Source organism: Sphaerodactylus townsendi, linkage group LG11 (assembly GCF_021028975.2).
Source record: "Sphaerodactylus townsendi isolate TG3544 linkage group LG11, MPM_Stown_v2.3, whole genome shotgun sequence".
NCBI lineage: Eukaryota > Metazoa > Chordata > Lepidosauria > Squamata > Sphaerodactylidae > Sphaerodactylus > Sphaerodactylus townsendi.
Genome location: NC_059435.1, coordinates 67,806,804 through 67,825,771, shown reverse-complemented (window position 1 = coordinate 67,825,771; position 18,968 = coordinate 67,806,804). Strand labels below are relative to the sequence as shown.

The window sequence follows — 18,968 nt, the reverse complement described above, 5'->3', positions numbered from 1 at the left end:
CACCAGAGCCAATCATCCCAACTCAATATGTAAACAGCCTCGACACAAGAGTCAATTTTAAAAGCTGGTCAACAGTTTTGCATTCGCCCAGCTCAGGCGAATACAGGATTTTGGCATCACGTTGAGGTTCTTCACATCAACCTACCTTTTTTAAGCCAGCGAAGCCTTCAGACTCCAGGAAGAAGAAAGCAAAGGGCATCAACACAAACAAACAAAGGTTGGAAAAGAGGGAGGCAAGATTCCACAGACCTAGATGCAATGAAAAAGATGCATATTATTTGCGAATGATGCACAATCCTTAAAACACAACTCAAAGGGTGTCCCTATCATTAATCGATGCTGTTGGGAGCTTCTGAAAAGGATACTTGTTCACAACACAACACAGTGAAACATGCTACATGGTGATTATAAAAATTCACTCACATTTACTCTTAAGAGACCTCTGAATCCTCCTATCTACTGACCTCAGAACTGTTACCAGTTGAGCCTTGATTAATGTAGAGTCCTTAATCTAGTACAAATTCAGGGTCACACAAACCCCAGATTGCTTAGTCTAAAACCTAGAGATGACTGGCATCTGAAGTGACTCAACCACATGTCATGTGCTGTCTAATACTCTAAAACAGGGGTGTCAAACAGGAAACCCAGAGACCGGATCCAGCCCCTTAAGGGGGCTTATCAGGCCTGTGAGCCAGCTGGGGCAAAAAAAAAACCCCACACTTACTCCTGAACTGTTGGAAGCTTCTGAAAAGAGCACTTATCCACAACAAAATACGGTGAAACATCGGAAATATCAGAAACGGGGGGGGGGGGGGGGGGGGTTGCCACAACTGCATCACAGGTCTGATAAATCCTCTCAAGGCAGCCACCCCACCCTGCTGCGGGCTCCCCAGTCAGCACACACACACCCCAATGTCTTTTTGGGACCAGGAGAGGCAGCCTCTACCATCCCCAGGCCTAGCCTAACCAAGCCACATTTATGTCATATCCGGCCCTCGTAACAAACGAGTTCAACACTCCTGCTCTAAAACCTGATACAGATGGCTGTGGCACCTTCACATTATCTTCTCCACACTTGGTGCTCTTGTCCACCATAACAAACTATAAGGCAAGACAGACTAACATCCTAGCAACAATTATTGTACACAAACAGAAACTGAAGATTGGGCTATGAACAGAGGCTCAGAATCCTCGTACTGTAGGCAAATGAGAAACCTGGCTAAGGCTTGCTAGTTGCACAGCCACGACTGAAGCTAAACCATCAGTTTTACACCATAACGAAGGCTATGATCCAAAAAAACCGAAAAATAAAAACCTGTTCTGCATGAAGAACACAGAGGCCTCTGAGGGTGAAAAGGTTTTCTTTTTTTTCAAGCAACATAACACACTGTTCTGCACATTAACTCTCCTCCTTTGCTAGTCACAGTGCCAAAAACCTCATCCAAGGGCAGATTCCGTATCTGGAGACGGAAGAGGGGAAGCCGTCTTCTTTTCCCTACTAGCACCCTTTTCACCTCAGAATAAAGAAGGTCATGACAGAGAGAAGAAAGATGGGGAGAAAGAGGGTGTACCTGGGCATGCCGAGGAAGGAGCGGGTGACCACACCCCAAGAATTTTATATGAGCAAGGACAGAAGTTACAATGTATAAAGGGTTTTATTAGCAACTGAAAGTATTCTTATTAGCCCAACTCTGATACAATCTCAGCGCTAGAGCCCTTTAAGTAAGAAAGAAGGCTGCAATTAAGCAATAATTTCACTCAGTCGATAAAACCCCACCCTTGCCTAGAGTACTTTAAGGAACAGACCCGGACCTCTGCAGCTTTCACTATATTCTATCGCCATCTGCTGGTCACAAATGAGATGTCAAAAGCGAAACTCTCACCTGGGAATTCCATTTAAGTATATTTAAAGTCCTCATTTTCTGCATCATCAGCCAAACTATCTGCCCCTTCTTTCCATGGGTTAATACAACAGTCTTACCTTTGCACTGCAACTAACGCAATCAGAAGAATAACAATCTTTGCAGCCCTTCCCATACATCACTCATTTAACATTTCTATTAAAGCATTCCTCTCTCGTTTTTTGAACCTCAGTCCCTTTCTGACATTCTTTTACCTTGTGCCTCTCCCAACTTCAGCTAGTTTTACAGGTGGCTATGCAGACATTCTCGTACAATCTCATGTATCCACTGCTACATGTGAAGATCTGTGGACTATGTTGTTAATCCAGAAAAATCACCTAGAATTTGCTGACTACCCCTGAAAAACCCATATAAGGTCTTATCATTCAAATATTGTTGTTCCCAAAACAAGTTGGGATTCTGGAGGCGCCACACAGAGAAAATGTTAGGGGGAAAACGCATTGCCTCAGAAGTCTTTGCCCTTGTGAACCTCATCACCCACACCCTGTCCACTATATGCATTAGATTCATAACAAAAGTGCCCCTAAACTGCCCAGATTTTAGTTGGATGGAGTTGTATGGCATGCAGATACCTTCTCTTAACCAGGGGCGTACCTAGGCAAACTGGCGCCAGGGGACAAAACCTGAGTTTGGCGCCCCCCCTCCACCCGGCGTATGGGCGGCCACCCTCCCCCACCATGAACAAACAATGATTTTTTGTACCAGCTCACAAAACACCTCCCACTCCCATCAAAACATACATGGCTCTCTCCCCACCAACTCTTTTCCTAATTTCCTAATCACAACAACCCTATGAGGTAGGTTGTTAGCCTGAGAAACAACAAGCCAGTGCAAGTGGGTATTAAGCATGTAAATCTCTCACAAATCACCCCCAGCAAAACATTTACCAAACAAATGTCAGCATCATCTCTCACAAAACACCTCCAGTGGAATCCACCACCAAACAGCATCACTTTCAATGGTGTTTAAACTAGGGAGCTCAGATTCTTCTTTTAAATCTACCTTAAAGGGAGAATCTGGGGTCCCCGGTTAAAACAAAATTGAAAGTGATGCTGTTTGGGGGTGGATTCTCCCCCACCCTGAAACAGCATAACTTTTGAGGGTTGGAGATTCAGATGAAACAAATACCTGGAATCTGGGCAAATTTGGGCACATTTGGACAAAAATTGTCTGATTATGTCCTGCCCAAATATGAACAAATGCGAATGCAAGGTATTTGGGTTTTTGGAGGGTATTTTTGGTGTTTTTTCGGCCTGCAGGGAGTGCATTTTTAAGGCTAGTGGCACCAAAATTTCAGGGCATCATTCAGAGACTGCTCTGATGATACCACCCGAGTTTGGCGATGTTTGGTTCAGGGGCAGCAAAGTTATGGACGCCCAAATGGAATGCCCCCATCCGCATTGTTTTCAATGGGAGCTAACCTGAGATGGGCCTACCCATTTGAGGGACCATAACTTTTGTCCCCCTGAACATAACTTCACCAAACTTGGGTGGCATCATAAGAATAGTTAACAGATGATACCCTGAAAATTTGGTGTTACTAGCTTTAAAAATACATCCCTTCCAGGCACCCCAAGAAATTTGCCCAAGATTCTTTGTTTTGCAGTGACTTTGCTCCATTGCAGCTAATGAGGAATTTCTGAGGCAGGCTGCACATTTTTGAAGATAGAGGCGCCAGACTTTCGAAGTGGCTCCAAGAGGCCTTGAGTAATAGCATCCAAGCTTTGCTTCTGGAGTGGGGGGGGGGGGGAAGAGTTGAGAGAGTTCTGAGAGAACTCAGCCCACAGGCTTTCATGTGCAGGAGCGGGGAAAAAATAAGCCTTTTGGGGGCCCATAAAATTGAACCCCCAGAAGCAAAGGTCTCCAAACCTGGATGCTATTACCAGGAGGCCCTCCTGGAGCCACCCTGAAAGTCTAGTGCATCTATCTTCAAAAATGTGCAGCCTGCCTCAGAAATTCCCCATTGGCTACAATGGAGCAAAGTCACTGCAAAACGAAGAATCTTGGGCAAATTTCTTGGGGTGCCTGGAAGGGGTGTACTTTTAAAGCTAGTGACACCAAATTTTCAGGGTATCATCTGTTACCTATTCTTATGATGCCACCCAAGTTTGGTGAAGTTATGTTCAGGGGCACCAAAGTTATGGTCCCTCAAATGGGTAGACCTCATCTCAGGTTAACTCCCATTGAAAACAATGGGGATGGGGGCACCCCCTTTGGGGGTCTATAACTTTGCTTCCCCTGAACCAATCATCACCAAATTTGGGTGGTATCATCAGGACAGTCTCTGGATGGTACCCTGAAATTTTGGTGCTGCTAGCCTTAAAAATGCGCCCCCTACAGGCCGGAACGTGAAAAAACACTTTAAAATTTTTTAAACACACAAACGACCCTGATATGTTGGCGCCCCCCACGTGACCAAATGGGGGCACCCGGGGACATAGGGTACCCCCTGTCCCTAGGCAGGAACACCACTGCTCTTAACAAAACCTGCTGTAACCTTACAGGCTCTGGTTTACAGAATTGTCTATTTGATCAGGCAATCTAAAGCTCACACATCTACAAGAAGGGCCATTTGTTTACTTGGACTTCTATCCCATTTCAAGGGTTTGAGGCAATTAAATATCTGCCAAATCATTCTACCAGGCTGAACAAGGACATTTTATATTGTTTCCACAAGATGCATAAACTTGGGCTTAGGGGACTCTGCAGGGAAAGAGAATGTCAAAGTTATGGACAAATGCCCGTTGGATTTAGTATTTCCAATGGACCATTTTTCCACATCTCTATGGGTCTTTCTGTTTCCATTTCAGCATATCTGTGACATATTTGAGAGCTGTGAGATACTGAACACATTTGAGCATATTATATTACGTAACGAAACACTAACCATGAATTAGGGAGCCATTTAACCACTGAATATAGTAGCTCTGCGGAAAAGAAAGCAGGATCTCATTACTGATTATTGAGAAAGGTAGGAGGAGGACGGCACCAGCTGAAACGGCAAGAGTGAAGGTACTCAAGAACAGCCTGGAAGTCAAAGAGATTTGTTATTGTTAACAACATGGTTAATGTGATCGGAGCAAAATAAACCCAACACACAAATAACTGTGTTAATAATTTCTATTCACTAGAGCTTAATTTTTGTAAAGTAAGATAAAGTGGAAGCATCCCACCACACATACACACCCTATCAGCTCTTAGAACGCAGCGGACCATTCATTCCCTCAAGTAATCCCGTATCATCTTTCTTTATTCCCGAAAGAATGGAAGTGGTAGAGAGAAGGAAAGAGAATCCCATTGCGCAAGGAGAGTAGTGCTTTAACACATTAGCTAAGCATTTAAAAGGTCAAATTTGTATGCCAGGATGCATCAGAAGAGAAGGCAACATAAACATTCTTAACCATTATATAACACTCTTTTTATAAACTGAGCTAGGTGGTAAAAATCCTGCTAAACACATTTTACACCATTCTAAAATGCCAAGAAGTCAAGACAACATACATACTATTTAGACTGAAACGCTATTTTGCCAGCCTCCAACAAAACAGAATCCTTCCCAGAAAGACTAGTCAGTTAATTAGTTATATGCAAATCTAGTGTAGGTTAAGTTTACAAAAATTATATTCCTGGAAGTGTTACCTTATCAAATTTATCTTGCAAATGTATCTTGCAAACTCATTCACAGAGGTTCCAACATATTTCCCATGTAATAAGAGATTAACTGCACTTTAAAAAAAATAGTTTAAAACAGTACTTGGTATGTCTAAGATCCTGGCTAACCCCACTGAGTATTTAGAACAGAGTTTCCATGTATCATCAACTATACTGAAGGAGTTCACTAAATTTGGCTTAATATACCTATACCAGGGGTCTGCAACCTGCGGCTCTCCAGATGTTCATGGACTACAATTCCCATCAGCACCTGCCAGCATGGCTGATGAGATTTGTAGTCCATGAACATCTGGAGAGCCGCAGGTTGCAGACCCCTGACCTATACAATAGCTGAAGGACGTCCAAGCAAGACAAATTTGGCAAGGTTAATGGAAGCCCTCCCTCTGCTGGTGAAGACTAGTACTGCTGATATGCCAAAAAGGTTAGTTTAGCTCTGCTCAGGTAGCAACTCAGGTATCCTCTGAAGATAGATACCATTACCATATAGGCTGGACTTCCAAAACAGTGCAAGCATTTCTTTTTGCTCAAGGGGTCTCTGGGCTTGCCTCCAGGCCACAGCATGCCAGCTTGTTTCTGATGCTGAGGCAGCTCAGAAACAGCATTCAAGGGGGGGAGGGGATGCAGGAGTCCCTTCTGAGCACAGCACAGCACAGCACAGCACAGCCCTTCCATACGCCGAAAGCAGTTCTTTGATTACTTGTTGAAAACTTGTCAGACGGAAAAACTTATGGAGCACAGAGGACAGAATCAATGGGCAGGAAACAAAATTCTCTGTGCTGTCAAAGGTTTTCACAGCCAGAATCAAGTGGCTGTTGTGGTTTGCCTCCTGCCTTCCCCCACCTGGCTGGCCCCACCAACACTGCCAGAATTTTGGTTGCCTAGGCAGAAATATCAAGGGGAAAAAATTGGCATGCCTCTTGGCACAAGTGCTGGGGGTTGCCTATCCCTGGCTTACGACTTTTGGCAACAAATTGCTCCCTTAAGATTAAAACAAACACTCTTATGTAATATACAACAAAACGGTTTCTTTCACTGACAGCCTGCGGTCAGGATTTTTCGAAAGGGAGTATATCAGGAAAAAAGATTTTAGCACAGCAAAAAGTCTACCAACAACGCACTTGAAGATAGTGGACTCTACCATCTCATACATCCAAGGAAAGGACTAGACATTTCTTCAATACAAAAAGAGTGCTGCTCTCCTCGCTCCAAAAAAAATTAGTACTAGTGGATCTTTTTCCTGACATACTTAAATACCGAAGAAGCTATACTTAACATGAAAAAAAAACTTTGCTGTCCAGCCTCTAGCCACTAGATCACATCTTTTCTATCAGGTATGAATCTGAACTCTGTAATTTGTTTTTAATTTTTATACTACCCTATTTTAAATATATGTTTCATGTTAGATTGTTCACTGTCTTGGAGACCCCAGTCCGGGTGAAAAAAGCAACCGGGGCAGGGGGGGCATCAAGTCACAGCTGACTTATGGCAACCGACATTCGGAAGCAGGTGTCCATTGTCCGCTCACCACACTCGTGGAAGTCCATGGAGATCTTCTACCCAAATACTAGGCAGGGTCAGGGCTGAGAGTGTGTGACTGGCCCAAGGCCACTCGACAAACCTCCATGACAAGAGTTTGAACCTGGGTTTCCCAAGTGCTAGTCCGACACCTTAACCCAGCGATTCTCAACCAGGGTTCCGTGGTACCCTGGGGTGCCGTGAGCATGTCCCAGGGGTACCGCAGCAATGCTACCAGCCCCCCTCACTTTTGTGGTGTCTCCCACTAGTGCCAGCAAGGACATGGAGCTGGCCCATGGGGCAGGGCCTGCTGCAAGGTCAGCAGCCACTTCCCAACCTGTCCCCAGTGCTTCCCTTCACCCTTGGAGGTGAAAGTGTGGGGATGACAAGCAGGGGCACTGGGAGGGAAAGGTGGAGGGGATGGCAGGGGTACCATGAGATATGAAGAGTGAGGCCAAGGGTACCGTGACGTCGAAAAGGTTGGGAAACACTGCCTTAACCATTACATTATGCTAGCTCTCAAAAGGCTGCATAAAAATGCTTATAATAAAAATAATCATCCAGAGTGCAGAATCTTTAACACACAAATGTTTGTCTTGAGGATCTCATGCAAATAAAGAAACCAATCATGTTCCATCATGTAAAGTGTCATTCACATATGTTCTACACTTCCTTCTAACCCAGATTCCCATGCAAAGAGCAGCAAAGCAATCACACAGGAAGGTCCTGGCATAGCTAAGCAGGACTGGATAACTGACCAGCTATCTGTGTGGTACCCTGACTAAGCATGCAATTAGGACCTCTGGTTTGCCATTCTCTTGCTAGAGGCACTCCCAGATGGCATTTGCATACAAATCTATCAGAGTTCAGTTTATACCTCTTCCCTTAAATAAAACAAATCATTGGCAGTCTTCAAGCTGTGATTGGATGAACACTTGCCAGGGATCCTTCAGGCTGATCCTGCATTGAGCAGGGAGGTTGGACTATATGGCCTGAATGGCCCCTTCCAACTCTGTGATTCGATGGTTCTATGTGAAGAATAATTCAACAGTGCTCAGTTCGGCAGCACATATACTGAAATTGGAATGACGCAGAGGAGAATGATTCAATAGTTGCCCTTCAAGACTGCTGTTAACAGAATCCCAACCACCGCTCCAGGGAGCAAGTCCCTGCCATTCCTCATTCCCCTCAAGGCCAGTTCCATGTTTTGGAAGGGTCCAGGGAGAATGTGCCTGTGAGCCCCCTCCCATCCAATGAACATCACCAGGCCCCTCGCCTGTACCCTGCCTCCAGCTCACCCACATCTCCCCTTCACCTGTGTGTTCTTCCTTCTCCACCCATCTGTGAGCCTTCTCACTGATCATTTGTTATTTCCCCACTGGTGCTGGACAGTGTATCTAAATGGGAACATCACCCCTGTGCCCTCGAGGAGTACAGCCACTGTACACCATCTGAACATCTTTCCCCAACAGCCTGTGGGTGGGGGACACTGAGGCAACAGGCCATTCCAGAAAGAATGGGGGTCCTGGCAGCTGCCCCATCTCAAAGAATGCTGCCTTCAGTCCTGACCCTTGAAGGCCTCTGAAGCCAACCATGACTCAAAGAGCTCTTTCGAGCCACTCGCTGAATTCCCCTTTATATTTTACCATCCTGAAGCACTCAAATGTATTTAACCCAAGTTCTGATTACACAATTCCATAGAAAGCCCAACAAATCTGCCCCTGTACACAGACACTCCAATTTATCTCTTATCGGAGCAATTCTGCACCCTGGAATTCTATGAGGAATCATTTCTGGATTCTTAAATAATGCTAAAGTACATTTTAAAGCAAATAAAAAGAAAATGGAGACACTGTGTTTGAAAGTTGCCCTGAAAGGTTATTCCACTCACAGGTACTCCTGTCCTCAAACTAGAAATTTAGAAGCTGTCCCAGCAACACATATTTTCACAGCCATCATACATGCTTATTGAAGTATGCTAAATCATGAAGCAGCAGGTTGCTCTCAAGGAACTGTACTATTTTTTCCTGCAGAATATTAAAGCTGGCATAACACAGATGGCATAACACTGAAAGACAGCCTTAAGATATACATACGAAATTCTGTTGACAATGGCATCCTCATCTTCTTGCTCATCTGAAAAAAAACACACATTCATATTATGTTTTGTTAGAGTGACTTTTACTTGTTTTTGTTTCTTGTCTTATCTCTGGGAATAAAATTAAATGCAACTCTACACAAAGTTACCCTAATCTAAAGCTATTGAAGTCAACAGACTTGGACTGAAGTAATTATAACTTTAGACACCTAAATCTCTTCCAACAAGGAAACTTGGGAGGAAGGGGAAGATAAAACTCTTTCACTGCATGCAGCAGGCGGAAGAATATGAAGCAAGACAACAGTTATCAAGGATGCCCTTCACAAAGGCTGACACCAGGCTGCAGAAGCAGTGCCCTCACAGAATGCTCTGTATCCCGCAACCGTTGGAAAAAAGATCCCGAATAAACTCTTCAAGGGCACTGCTCGTCATTCCAGTCAAATGCAATAGCTAAAACCACTGATTTGCTTCCACTCTGGAATGGCGGGGAGAACATCCCAGAATTTTTCAAGGTTTTTTTTTCAAGTCTTTCCCTACCAGGTGGGTCAAGTACCCGACCGCTGTAGAAATGAACGCTTTTCGACTGCAATGCCATCACCACGTGTGCCACCAAGAAGATGCCACAGGAAAGGTTGCTAATATGCAGATACTTGGCCACGAGGTGGCAGCATCGCACAAGAGTACAGGTTTTCTTCTGGGTGATCACAGACTAAAAATAGAAGAGCAGAAACCACAGCACCTAATTTCCCATTTGCTAATCAAAGGACAAACATCATCCAAACACCCTGTATATGCTTATACCAGTGAAGTGCATCTCTGGTGCGTGATTTTTCTACATGCATAACATCACTGTATGATGGTGTTCTAAGATGCGGACTGATCATGACTTTCAGGAAATTATGACATTAATTCCAGCAATGCAAATGAGATCACACAAGAGAGTCATCCACCCTTTCATCTCTTCTCTGGAACTTTTACAATGTTTTTAAAAGTGGCTCCACATTTATATTAGCATATATAAATAGTTACATTTATTTAAAACATTTTATAGTCTGTACTGTCAAAGGTTATCTTGGCTGGAATCAACCGGCTGTTGTGGGTTTTCTGGGCTCCGTGGCTGTAGGTGTTGCTCCTAATGTTTTGCCTGCATTCTGTGGCTGGCATCTTCAGAGACATGTCACAGTAAGATGCACACCTCTGTGTGACACAATGTGGAGTGATTGTGTGGTGGGGTATATATTTTGTTCATTTCACAGAAGGGTGAGGCACATTTGCACTTGACTGCGTAGAGTTCATTTGCAAACACACCTGCAATTGGACTTGCACTCTGCTTTCCCCAGCATTTCATTGTTCCACTTTCCTTATTGATAAAATGCATGTGACTCCCTTTGGGAGTCCATAACTTTGGACTCCCTAAACCAAACCTCACCAAACCCGGGTCATATCATCAGGAGAGTCTCCCAAAAAATCCCTGAAATTTTGGTGCTGCTAGCCTAAAATTTTTGCCCCCTGCAAGCCAAAAACAGAAAAAACACTGAAAATACAAAATCCCCCACAAACGAACCTGCAATTTTGTCGCCCACCACAAGGTGGTGCCCTGGGCAGCTGCCCACTTTGCCAATGAGAGGAACACCTCTGCTTCTAGCCCACACGCAAAGCAAGGAACAATTCATGGGGACAGTTAAAAGAGCTGGGTATCTGCTAGGAAAGTTCTACTGCATCTCTACATTTCATTTAAAGCATTTATATGACCATCATTATCCTGACTAAGGTCTCAAGACAAATAACCATAAAATACAATAACAATCTAGTAAATCACATAATAAAAACTAACAAAATAAATATTAAAAACTTTTTTTTAAAACCCACTTTAACCCCTGCTTCCATGGACACATCCCTTGGGCCAAACTAAACTATCCCAAATGTTCTTTTGAAAGCTCACAATGAAATAAAAGCTGCTGGTGACGAAGCCGCCAGGAAAGCAGAGATGTGGACTAGTCAAGGGCAGGCCCACTTACACTCATTAGCTGGCTATTTTACTGACAAGGAACACACTATAAAATCGCCTTTCTTTCTCTGCCATACCCACAGCACTTAAAATACATTTTGACAACCTAAAAGCGGAACCCAGGCACTACTGCTAGCAGTGACACAAGTTCCCGTTTTGAACATGATCGAAACTTCAAATTAAACAGTTACCTGCTTTCCTCTTGTATCTTCTAATGATGAAGTAGGAAACAATATACAGAATTGCAAACAGAAGAAAACAGATCTGAAAGAGAAAGTTTGAGAGAGTTTAGAAGGTTCATTGCACACAAAAAACAAGTTACATATTATTAAAAAATTTAAATGATTAAAAATTATTATTAAAAAACTGTTAAACAATATTCAAGAGGCAAATCATGGCCAAGAGGAACATAGTATTTTGCCTACTGTAACCACATAATATGCAATGAGCTTTACTTTGCTTATTTCTATAAGTGCTAAACTAAGCAAACTGTTGCAAGGACCTCAGAGGAGAAATGCAGTGATGATCAATATGCTTAATATGAGAATATATTTAGAAATACACAGATTTATTTGTTTAATATTTTCACACACACACACACACACACACACCCTCACTCCAGGACTAGGTTGCAAAAATACCAGTCCGTTGTTTTCTAGAAAGGTCTATTCGTGAAGCCAGCACCTTTAACACAAAGAATGCATGATGGCTTTCAATCTTCAATTTCTCAATATGCCAGCACACTATTCAACTCTCCTTCTTAGTTTATAGATTATAAATGCAGACGTTAGAATGCAACAATTACCCCAAATCAACAGAGGGAGGCAACACATGAAGATTAGTTGTATGCACAAGGTATGTGCCACACTGCAAGATGGAGCTGTGAAGGAACAGAAGTGACACTGGTGAATCAAAATGGTTTTCTGTTTGGTATTTAAATATTGATGAACTCATAAGAAGCTGCCTTATACTGAATCGGACTGTCAGTCTATCAAGGTCAGTTTTGTCTACTCAAACTGGCAGTGGCTTCCTAGGGTCCAAGGTCTTCCACCTGCCCCACCACCTGGTCCTTTTAATTGGAGATGCTGGAGATTGAACCTGGGACCTTCTGCACGCAAAGCAGACGCTCCACCACTGAGCCACACCACTTCCACAGTTTCTTTAAGCCCTGAAGCAGTCCTCTTTAATATCTAGATGCACCTCTTCGGCCAACTGGTTCAGAGTTTTGGGCTGGGGTGTCACAGTACACTGATGAAACCCAGATCTTCCTGCTGATTGACAGCTGGATGGATATCGTCCCAGATAACATCAACCAAGTGCCTGGGGCTGTGTGGGGGATGGCTTAAGCAGAGTTGGCTAAAACTGAATCCATCCAAGATGGAGGTCCTGTGGCTGGGCCGGAGTGGACTGGATCGGCCAAATCTGGCAACTCTTGACGAGAGTTCAGTTGAAATAATCTGCCTCCACCAAGAGTCTGGGGGTGATCCTGCATGATCCTTCCTCTGGAGGTCCAAACCACTAGTGTTGTTTGGTCAGCTTTCTTCCACCTTTGCTAGGCCCAGCAACTCCTGCTCTACCTATCTCACTTTGGCCTGGTCACAGTGATGCATGCAACCATCACCTCCAGATTGACCACCGTAACTTGCTGTAAAATGGATTGAAACTGCCCCGGAAACAACTGGTCCAGAGTGCAGCTGTGAAGGTCCTCACAAGATCCTGTGCTTCAACCTATGTTCTGCCAGCTGCACTAGCTTTGGATCAACTTCGAGATCAAGTTCAAGGTACTGGTGCTTACCTTTAAAGCCCCTAAATAGTCTGGGACTTTCACATGTGGGTGACTGCCTCTTCCATTACACTCCCACCCCCCACACACATACAAAGAGCTTATACCTGGCCCAAAGACTATCCGGCTGGCCTCAACCAGGACCATCGCTTTTTGGTCCTGGGGCCTGCCTTGTGGAACTCTTTATCCAAGGAGACTCAGGCCCTGACCAATCTTTCCCAGTTTCAAAGGCCCTGTAAGATAGAGAGGTTCCACCAGGCCTATGGCTGAGGGCAGCAATGGTTTTACATCTGTAACATTCTGTTTACTGGACTGGATTACACTCCCTCCGACCGGCCTCTGCCTTCCAGCTCTCTTCCCTTCCAGCCTCCCTTCTTCTGCTTTAATTAGGCAGGATTTTGATTGATTGTAGGCACCATATTTTAAGAGTTGTGCTTTTCTCTATTTTAATGTATTAACTTTTGCATTTTATGGCCTGTATTATTGATGTTTTTAACATGCTGTAAACCAGCCTGAGCCCTGTTTGGCAAGGGAAGGGCAGCATATAAATAAAGTAGTATTATAATTAATATTAATGTTTAGAGGTAACTGCAATGCTCCAGTTGCAAAACACAATTCAATAAAAGTTGATAAATATTCTAGGAGTAAAGTATAAACGAAATGAAAGAGAAAAACAATGCAACAGTAAAAACCTACTCATTTCAAGGGCTAACCAAGTCAGCACCACATGCCTAGCTTACAATCCCTGTTTTCAGCAGTAACAGCTAGAGCAGAGGTCTGCAACCTGCGGCTCTCCAGATGTTCATGAACTACAATTCCCATCAGCCCCTGTCAGCATGGCCACTTGGCCATGTAGTTCATGAACATCTGGAGAGCCGCAGGTTGCAGACCCCTGAGCTAGAACATCTAAGAGAAGCACTTTGGTTTTGGGAGTAAAAGGAATGCTGATAGATACAACTTCAGTTCCATTTTTCCTTACATAAGCAGTCAGGGGTGGGGGTAAATAAAGCTCATATATAGCCAAATCAGCAAATCAAGAGTCAGTATCACCAAATCCCTGCACACGATTAAGGACCCTGAAATTCCATGTTATAGAGAGAGAAAAAGTAGATAGAAGAAAATTCTTGAAAAAATGGTTCTTGAAGTTCTTTTAAAAGTGGAAAAATTGGAGCATGCACTGAAGAAGTACGTGATATATTTTACCTTTTGAGATGAGTATAATGCTTAAGACAAGGTCTTAACACAGATGTTTCCTCAAAAGATTTTAGTGTACAACAGAATGATCCCCATGTTTACTGTATGGATGTATGTGTGTATAAACATATTTTGAAGAATACATTGTTTATTTGTTTTCAATTTAAAGCATTTATTAGTAGCCTTTCTACCTTACAGAGCTCAAGGCAGCTTAAAGTACAAATATAACATAAATTGTAAAAATACGTAACACGTATTTTTAGGCCATGAATTACAATCACAATTTAAAACTGCCAATATAAAAACTAAACTTCCCGAACGCCTTCCTGAATAAAATCATCTTTGATTGCCTACTAATGATGGAGAGTGAGGGCTACAGGCACACCTCCCTACCGGGACTGTTCCATAATTAAGGGACCTCCACTAAAAAGGCCCTCTCTTGTGTAGCCACCAGATGGGTTTCTTTGGCACCAGATGGATCTGACTAATTCATTCACAATTAATGTGTTGTACCGGTATATAATAAAGTTCAATGTTTTCACTGTAGGTAACGTTCAGCTCTCGATCCAAATATACTCTCCTTTCTTCACTAAGCAATGTGTTTTTTTCCCCATTTTCAACTTTTTCCTACTTCTCAAAAGGCAAAAGCTCTGATACATCAGGTACAGCAGTTCAACAGCTGTCTCAGCCAAGTACTGGGAACATTTGTAATCTTGCCTGTGGAAAACTAAAGCCCTTCTACATATAGCGGCTACATTTTGGGCCTTGCTTAAACAGTCACTCCTGCTTCACATCAGTACAACAGTTAGGTCAGCCTGGCATCACAACACACATTAAGAGGTTTGCAACCGGTTTTCTCATTTCCCCAAATTGAAAGCAATAAATATAATTGCAATTAGCCATCTTTCTTTTATACAGATGGCAACAGGCTGATTCCAGGGCTGAAGTGTTCTCAGAAGGAAACGCTCGTGTCCTTCAAAGCCATTTGGCAACACAACAAAGCACTAATAGCCGCACGCAGACAGATTTCAAGCATCATAAATAAAGATGTGCTGCTCAAAGACTTCGGCAAGGAACAAGGACCAAATCAAAATTCCATTTTAATTTGCATTCATCGATGCCTCGACCACTAGAAAAAGGAACTGGAGGTCCATTTTCATTTCAAAATAGCTTTAATGACAATTAAAGAGGTACAGAGGAAGCCTCAACAATTTATTCCCCATGACAAAAGTCACCTTTCTCAAGGCCGTAACAGGATGTTTTTTTTAAAAAAACACCAAGAAATGTGATGTTGGTGTGCATCCAACTGTCTGAAAAATATTTAGCCCAATTCATGGACTGCAGTAGATGACAGAGGTGGCATCAGACCAAGCAGGGAAGCCACAGTGAAAAAAATACCCTGAGCCATAAGCTTATTAGCTAGCCTTAGACAAACCCATAATCAGCCTCAACATGGTGCAAAAATGAGGAAAATGGCCTACCGGTACTTTACAGGAATGTCAGGATTGAGATAATGGAAGAAAAGGGTTTTAAACACTAAATGTTTTCTCAAAATTCTCTCTCTGAGCTTAGCCTGAAGGACAGAGGGAAAGAGGCCATGTAAAGTCACCTCCTCCCTCTGCCCAGCATCCTGAACTCATTTTCTGGTTTGGAAGAGAGGGACAGCATCCTTTGCCTCCTTCTCAGGCCCTGTACATGGTGTAACACGGAGCCAGGCAGGTCTGGAAAAGCAACTCAAGTCTCACAATTCGTGCCACACCCAGGGCATCTGTGAGGAACTAGGAATAAGCAAGGAGAAACTCCTCCCTCGCCTCCTTTGCATCTCATTCATCACCAGGGCTTTGAAGAAGAAGAGGAGTTTGGATGTATACCTCACCTTTCTCTCCTGTAAGGAGACTGAAGGTGGCTTACAAGCTCCTTTCCCTTCCTCTCCCCACAACAGACACCTTGTGAGGTAGGTGGGGCTGAGAGAGTTCTGAAAGAACTGTGACTAGCCCAAGGTCACCCAGCAGGAGTGTAGGAGTGCAGAAACACATCTGGTTCACCAGATAAGCCTCTGCCACTCAGGTGGAGGAATGGGGTATCAAACCCAGTTCTCCAGATTAGAATCCACCTGCTCTTAACCACTACACCACACTGGCTCTCTTGCAATCTGTCAGTCCAGTGTCTGCCGGGGGGGGGGGGGGGGGATGCAGTTGCGGAAAAGACTAGAAAATGAAATGTTCTCCTCCCAAACCTCAACTGTCTTTACAGAGGGTCAGCCTCACCACATGGAGAAAGTGGACAGTTGCTGAGAACAGTGCTTTACGAATCCCAGGTGCCAGATTGCCGTGCTATCTACAAATATCATCCCAGCACCTGGTATTTTACTGCAGCTTCTCTCAGCAATCCTCCGTGGGAGTATAAAGATTATTCATCATTTAACAGCTTAGTATGTTTTATCGTGTGATGAAAAAATGAGTGTGTGTAAAGCTCTTGTCTTTGCTTAAGTCAGAGGTGTCCAACTCTGGCGCTTTAGATGTTCATAGACTACAATTCCCATCAGCCCTGCTGGCATGGCCAATTGGCGGGAATTGTAGTCCATGAACATCTGATGGGAATTGTAGTCCATTGGGCTGATGGGAATTGTAGCCCATGAACATCTGAAGCGCCAAAGTTCGACACCGCTGGCTTGCGATAACTTTATACCATTCAAATGTGGCAGATGATTTCTTAACCAGCTGCTTTCTAACTCCAACATTTGATGAAATACAACGTTTGAAAACAATAACGAAGTTATGAGAAACTGATGAGCACTTATGTTAGGATTAGGATTTTGTTATAGTGACAACCAGGATTATACACATATTATTTATATTACAATCCTTTTGTCATAGCTTGAATAAAACCACAAGATGATATTCAAAGTTTAGAATTAGGTTTTGTGGTTATCAATACAGTAATGAGAAAGTATGGTCATTAAAATACAAACTGGAAGCTGAAAAGAAGTCCGGCACCTAAATATTTGGGCTGGCTCTGAGAGACAAACAGCCCCATCCAGACCCTGCAGCGGTGAGCTGCAGCACCACTTCGGCTCTTCCCCATCACCTCCAGGAGGTCTTTTTGGCAGCGTGTGGAGGCTAAAAACCTCCGAGAAGCCCTCCATTGTGCTCTATGGGTTTACACCACCCAAAAGGTGTGTAAGAGCCGGCATTCCAGAGGGCAAAAGCTGGGAGGACACTGACTAATGTCAGCCCCGCTGCCTGGCCCACCCCAGCGCAGCTTTTTGCAACTGCAGGCCTCGCCAAGGGGCAGCAGCTTCTGGCTCAGGTGCCATGGAGCAGCGCAGTTGCTGGGGTAACTAACCCCCCCCCCACACACACACACTGGCACATTTGCCTCTTGTGCGGGGGGGGGGGGGGGTAGGCACCCATGCCAGCGCAGGGCTACACTGGTTCCAGAGCAGAATTCAGACTCCCCCAACAGGCAAGGCTGAAAGAAAATCTGTCGAAAGACAGGCTGAAAAAAACAGGCTTCAAAGGGCACCAACAGATTAAAGTTTATTTACTTAATCTTACTCCGCCATCCTCCACAGCAGGGACCAAAAGCAGCTTATATAATTTTTCATTTTATGCTCCCAATAACCCTGTCAGGTAGGTTAAGTTAGAATGTATGACTGGACCAAAGTTAACTAGTGAACTGCTGTGGCCAAGTGGGGATATGAGCCTTGACTTCCCAGATCCTAGTGTGACACACGAACCATTTCTCTATTTACTATCATATGAGCATGCTCTCTTACATGCCAAACTATCACAGTCCTTGGAAAACTGTGCATCATTTTGGGAGTTGTTATAGTACTTATTTTCAACTGAGGAAAATGCGAGTACATGCAAATTGAGGTAAAATGTGTCACAGTGAAGCTTCACAAAAACATGATGGGTGGGGGGGAGCGGGGTAACAAAGTCATCGTTTACCTTGAGCCCCCAAACCCCTGGGGTTGGCTCTGCCTTTCCACAGTGCTTATCATTCTATGTTTAAAATCTGCAGGTCATAACCAGATCACAAGCATTATATTTTAGATCCTGTTAGCCCCACTGACTTCCTGAACTAAGCTGCCTCATCTCTACTTTCCAGAGTCACTCTTAATTTTGAAAGACAGTGGTCCAGCTGTTATTTTAAAAACTGCTTAAGTGATGATCCATTGCAAATGTTCCCTTTGCGTCCATAAATCTTCCTACCTCTTTTTTGCATTGCTCTCGTTCCTCTGTTCAAAGACAGATTTCCTTCCATAGGTGCCTGTTGCTGGGCAAAAACATATCCTTCTGAAAGCTGTATTCCCCCATTAAATACAGAAGCACTCGTTCTAAATTGTATTCTCTGCACATGTAAACCAACTGCAGAAAGCTGTAATCTGCAACTGTGAGATCATCCCCGTGATTCCCTGTCATAACAAGAGCTGAGAAGTTCTGGAAAGGACAACATATGAACCCAGCACACCCACCATAAGTTACTCTTCGTCATTTGCGCCTGGAACACCACGGAAGGCATCTTAGAGAAGCGACAGCCTCAACTACTGCTCCGGACTGCAGAGTGGCAGCTTTCACAAGGTATTTACAAATAATTCTTTATGCCCCTATTAAAATTTAATATCTCAATAGAGACAGAAAGGAGAAATGCTATGACTGCCCCCCAAATTGTACTGCAAGAACTGGAAACATAATCCTTGCTTACATTTTTTACTGTTGATACTTCATTTTATGTACACTTTCATGCTCTAAAGGAAAAAAAATACGTATT

At 43.7% G+C, this 18,968-nt stretch overlaps 1 protein-coding gene across 1 annotated transcript in view; it reads right to left on the bottom strand.

The window, feature by feature from the left end:
- The window catches only part of LMBR1 (limb development membrane protein 1), a 63,544-nt gene that overhangs the window by 37,948 nt on the left and 6,628 nt on the right, over positions 1 to 18,968 (bottom strand). Inside the window, exons 2-5 of the mRNA XM_048511261.1 lie at positions 11,407 to 11,479; positions 9,206 to 9,245; positions 4,810 to 4,949; positions 146 to 249 (exon numbers count right to left, since the gene is read on the bottom strand). Of these exons, the coding sequence (XP_048367218.1) occupies positions 146 to 249; positions 4,810 to 4,949; positions 9,206 to 9,245; positions 11,407 to 11,479 (357 nt within the window). The remainder of the gene's footprint in view (positions 1 to 145; positions 250 to 4,809; positions 4,950 to 9,205; positions 9,246 to 11,406; positions 11,480 to 18,968) is intronic.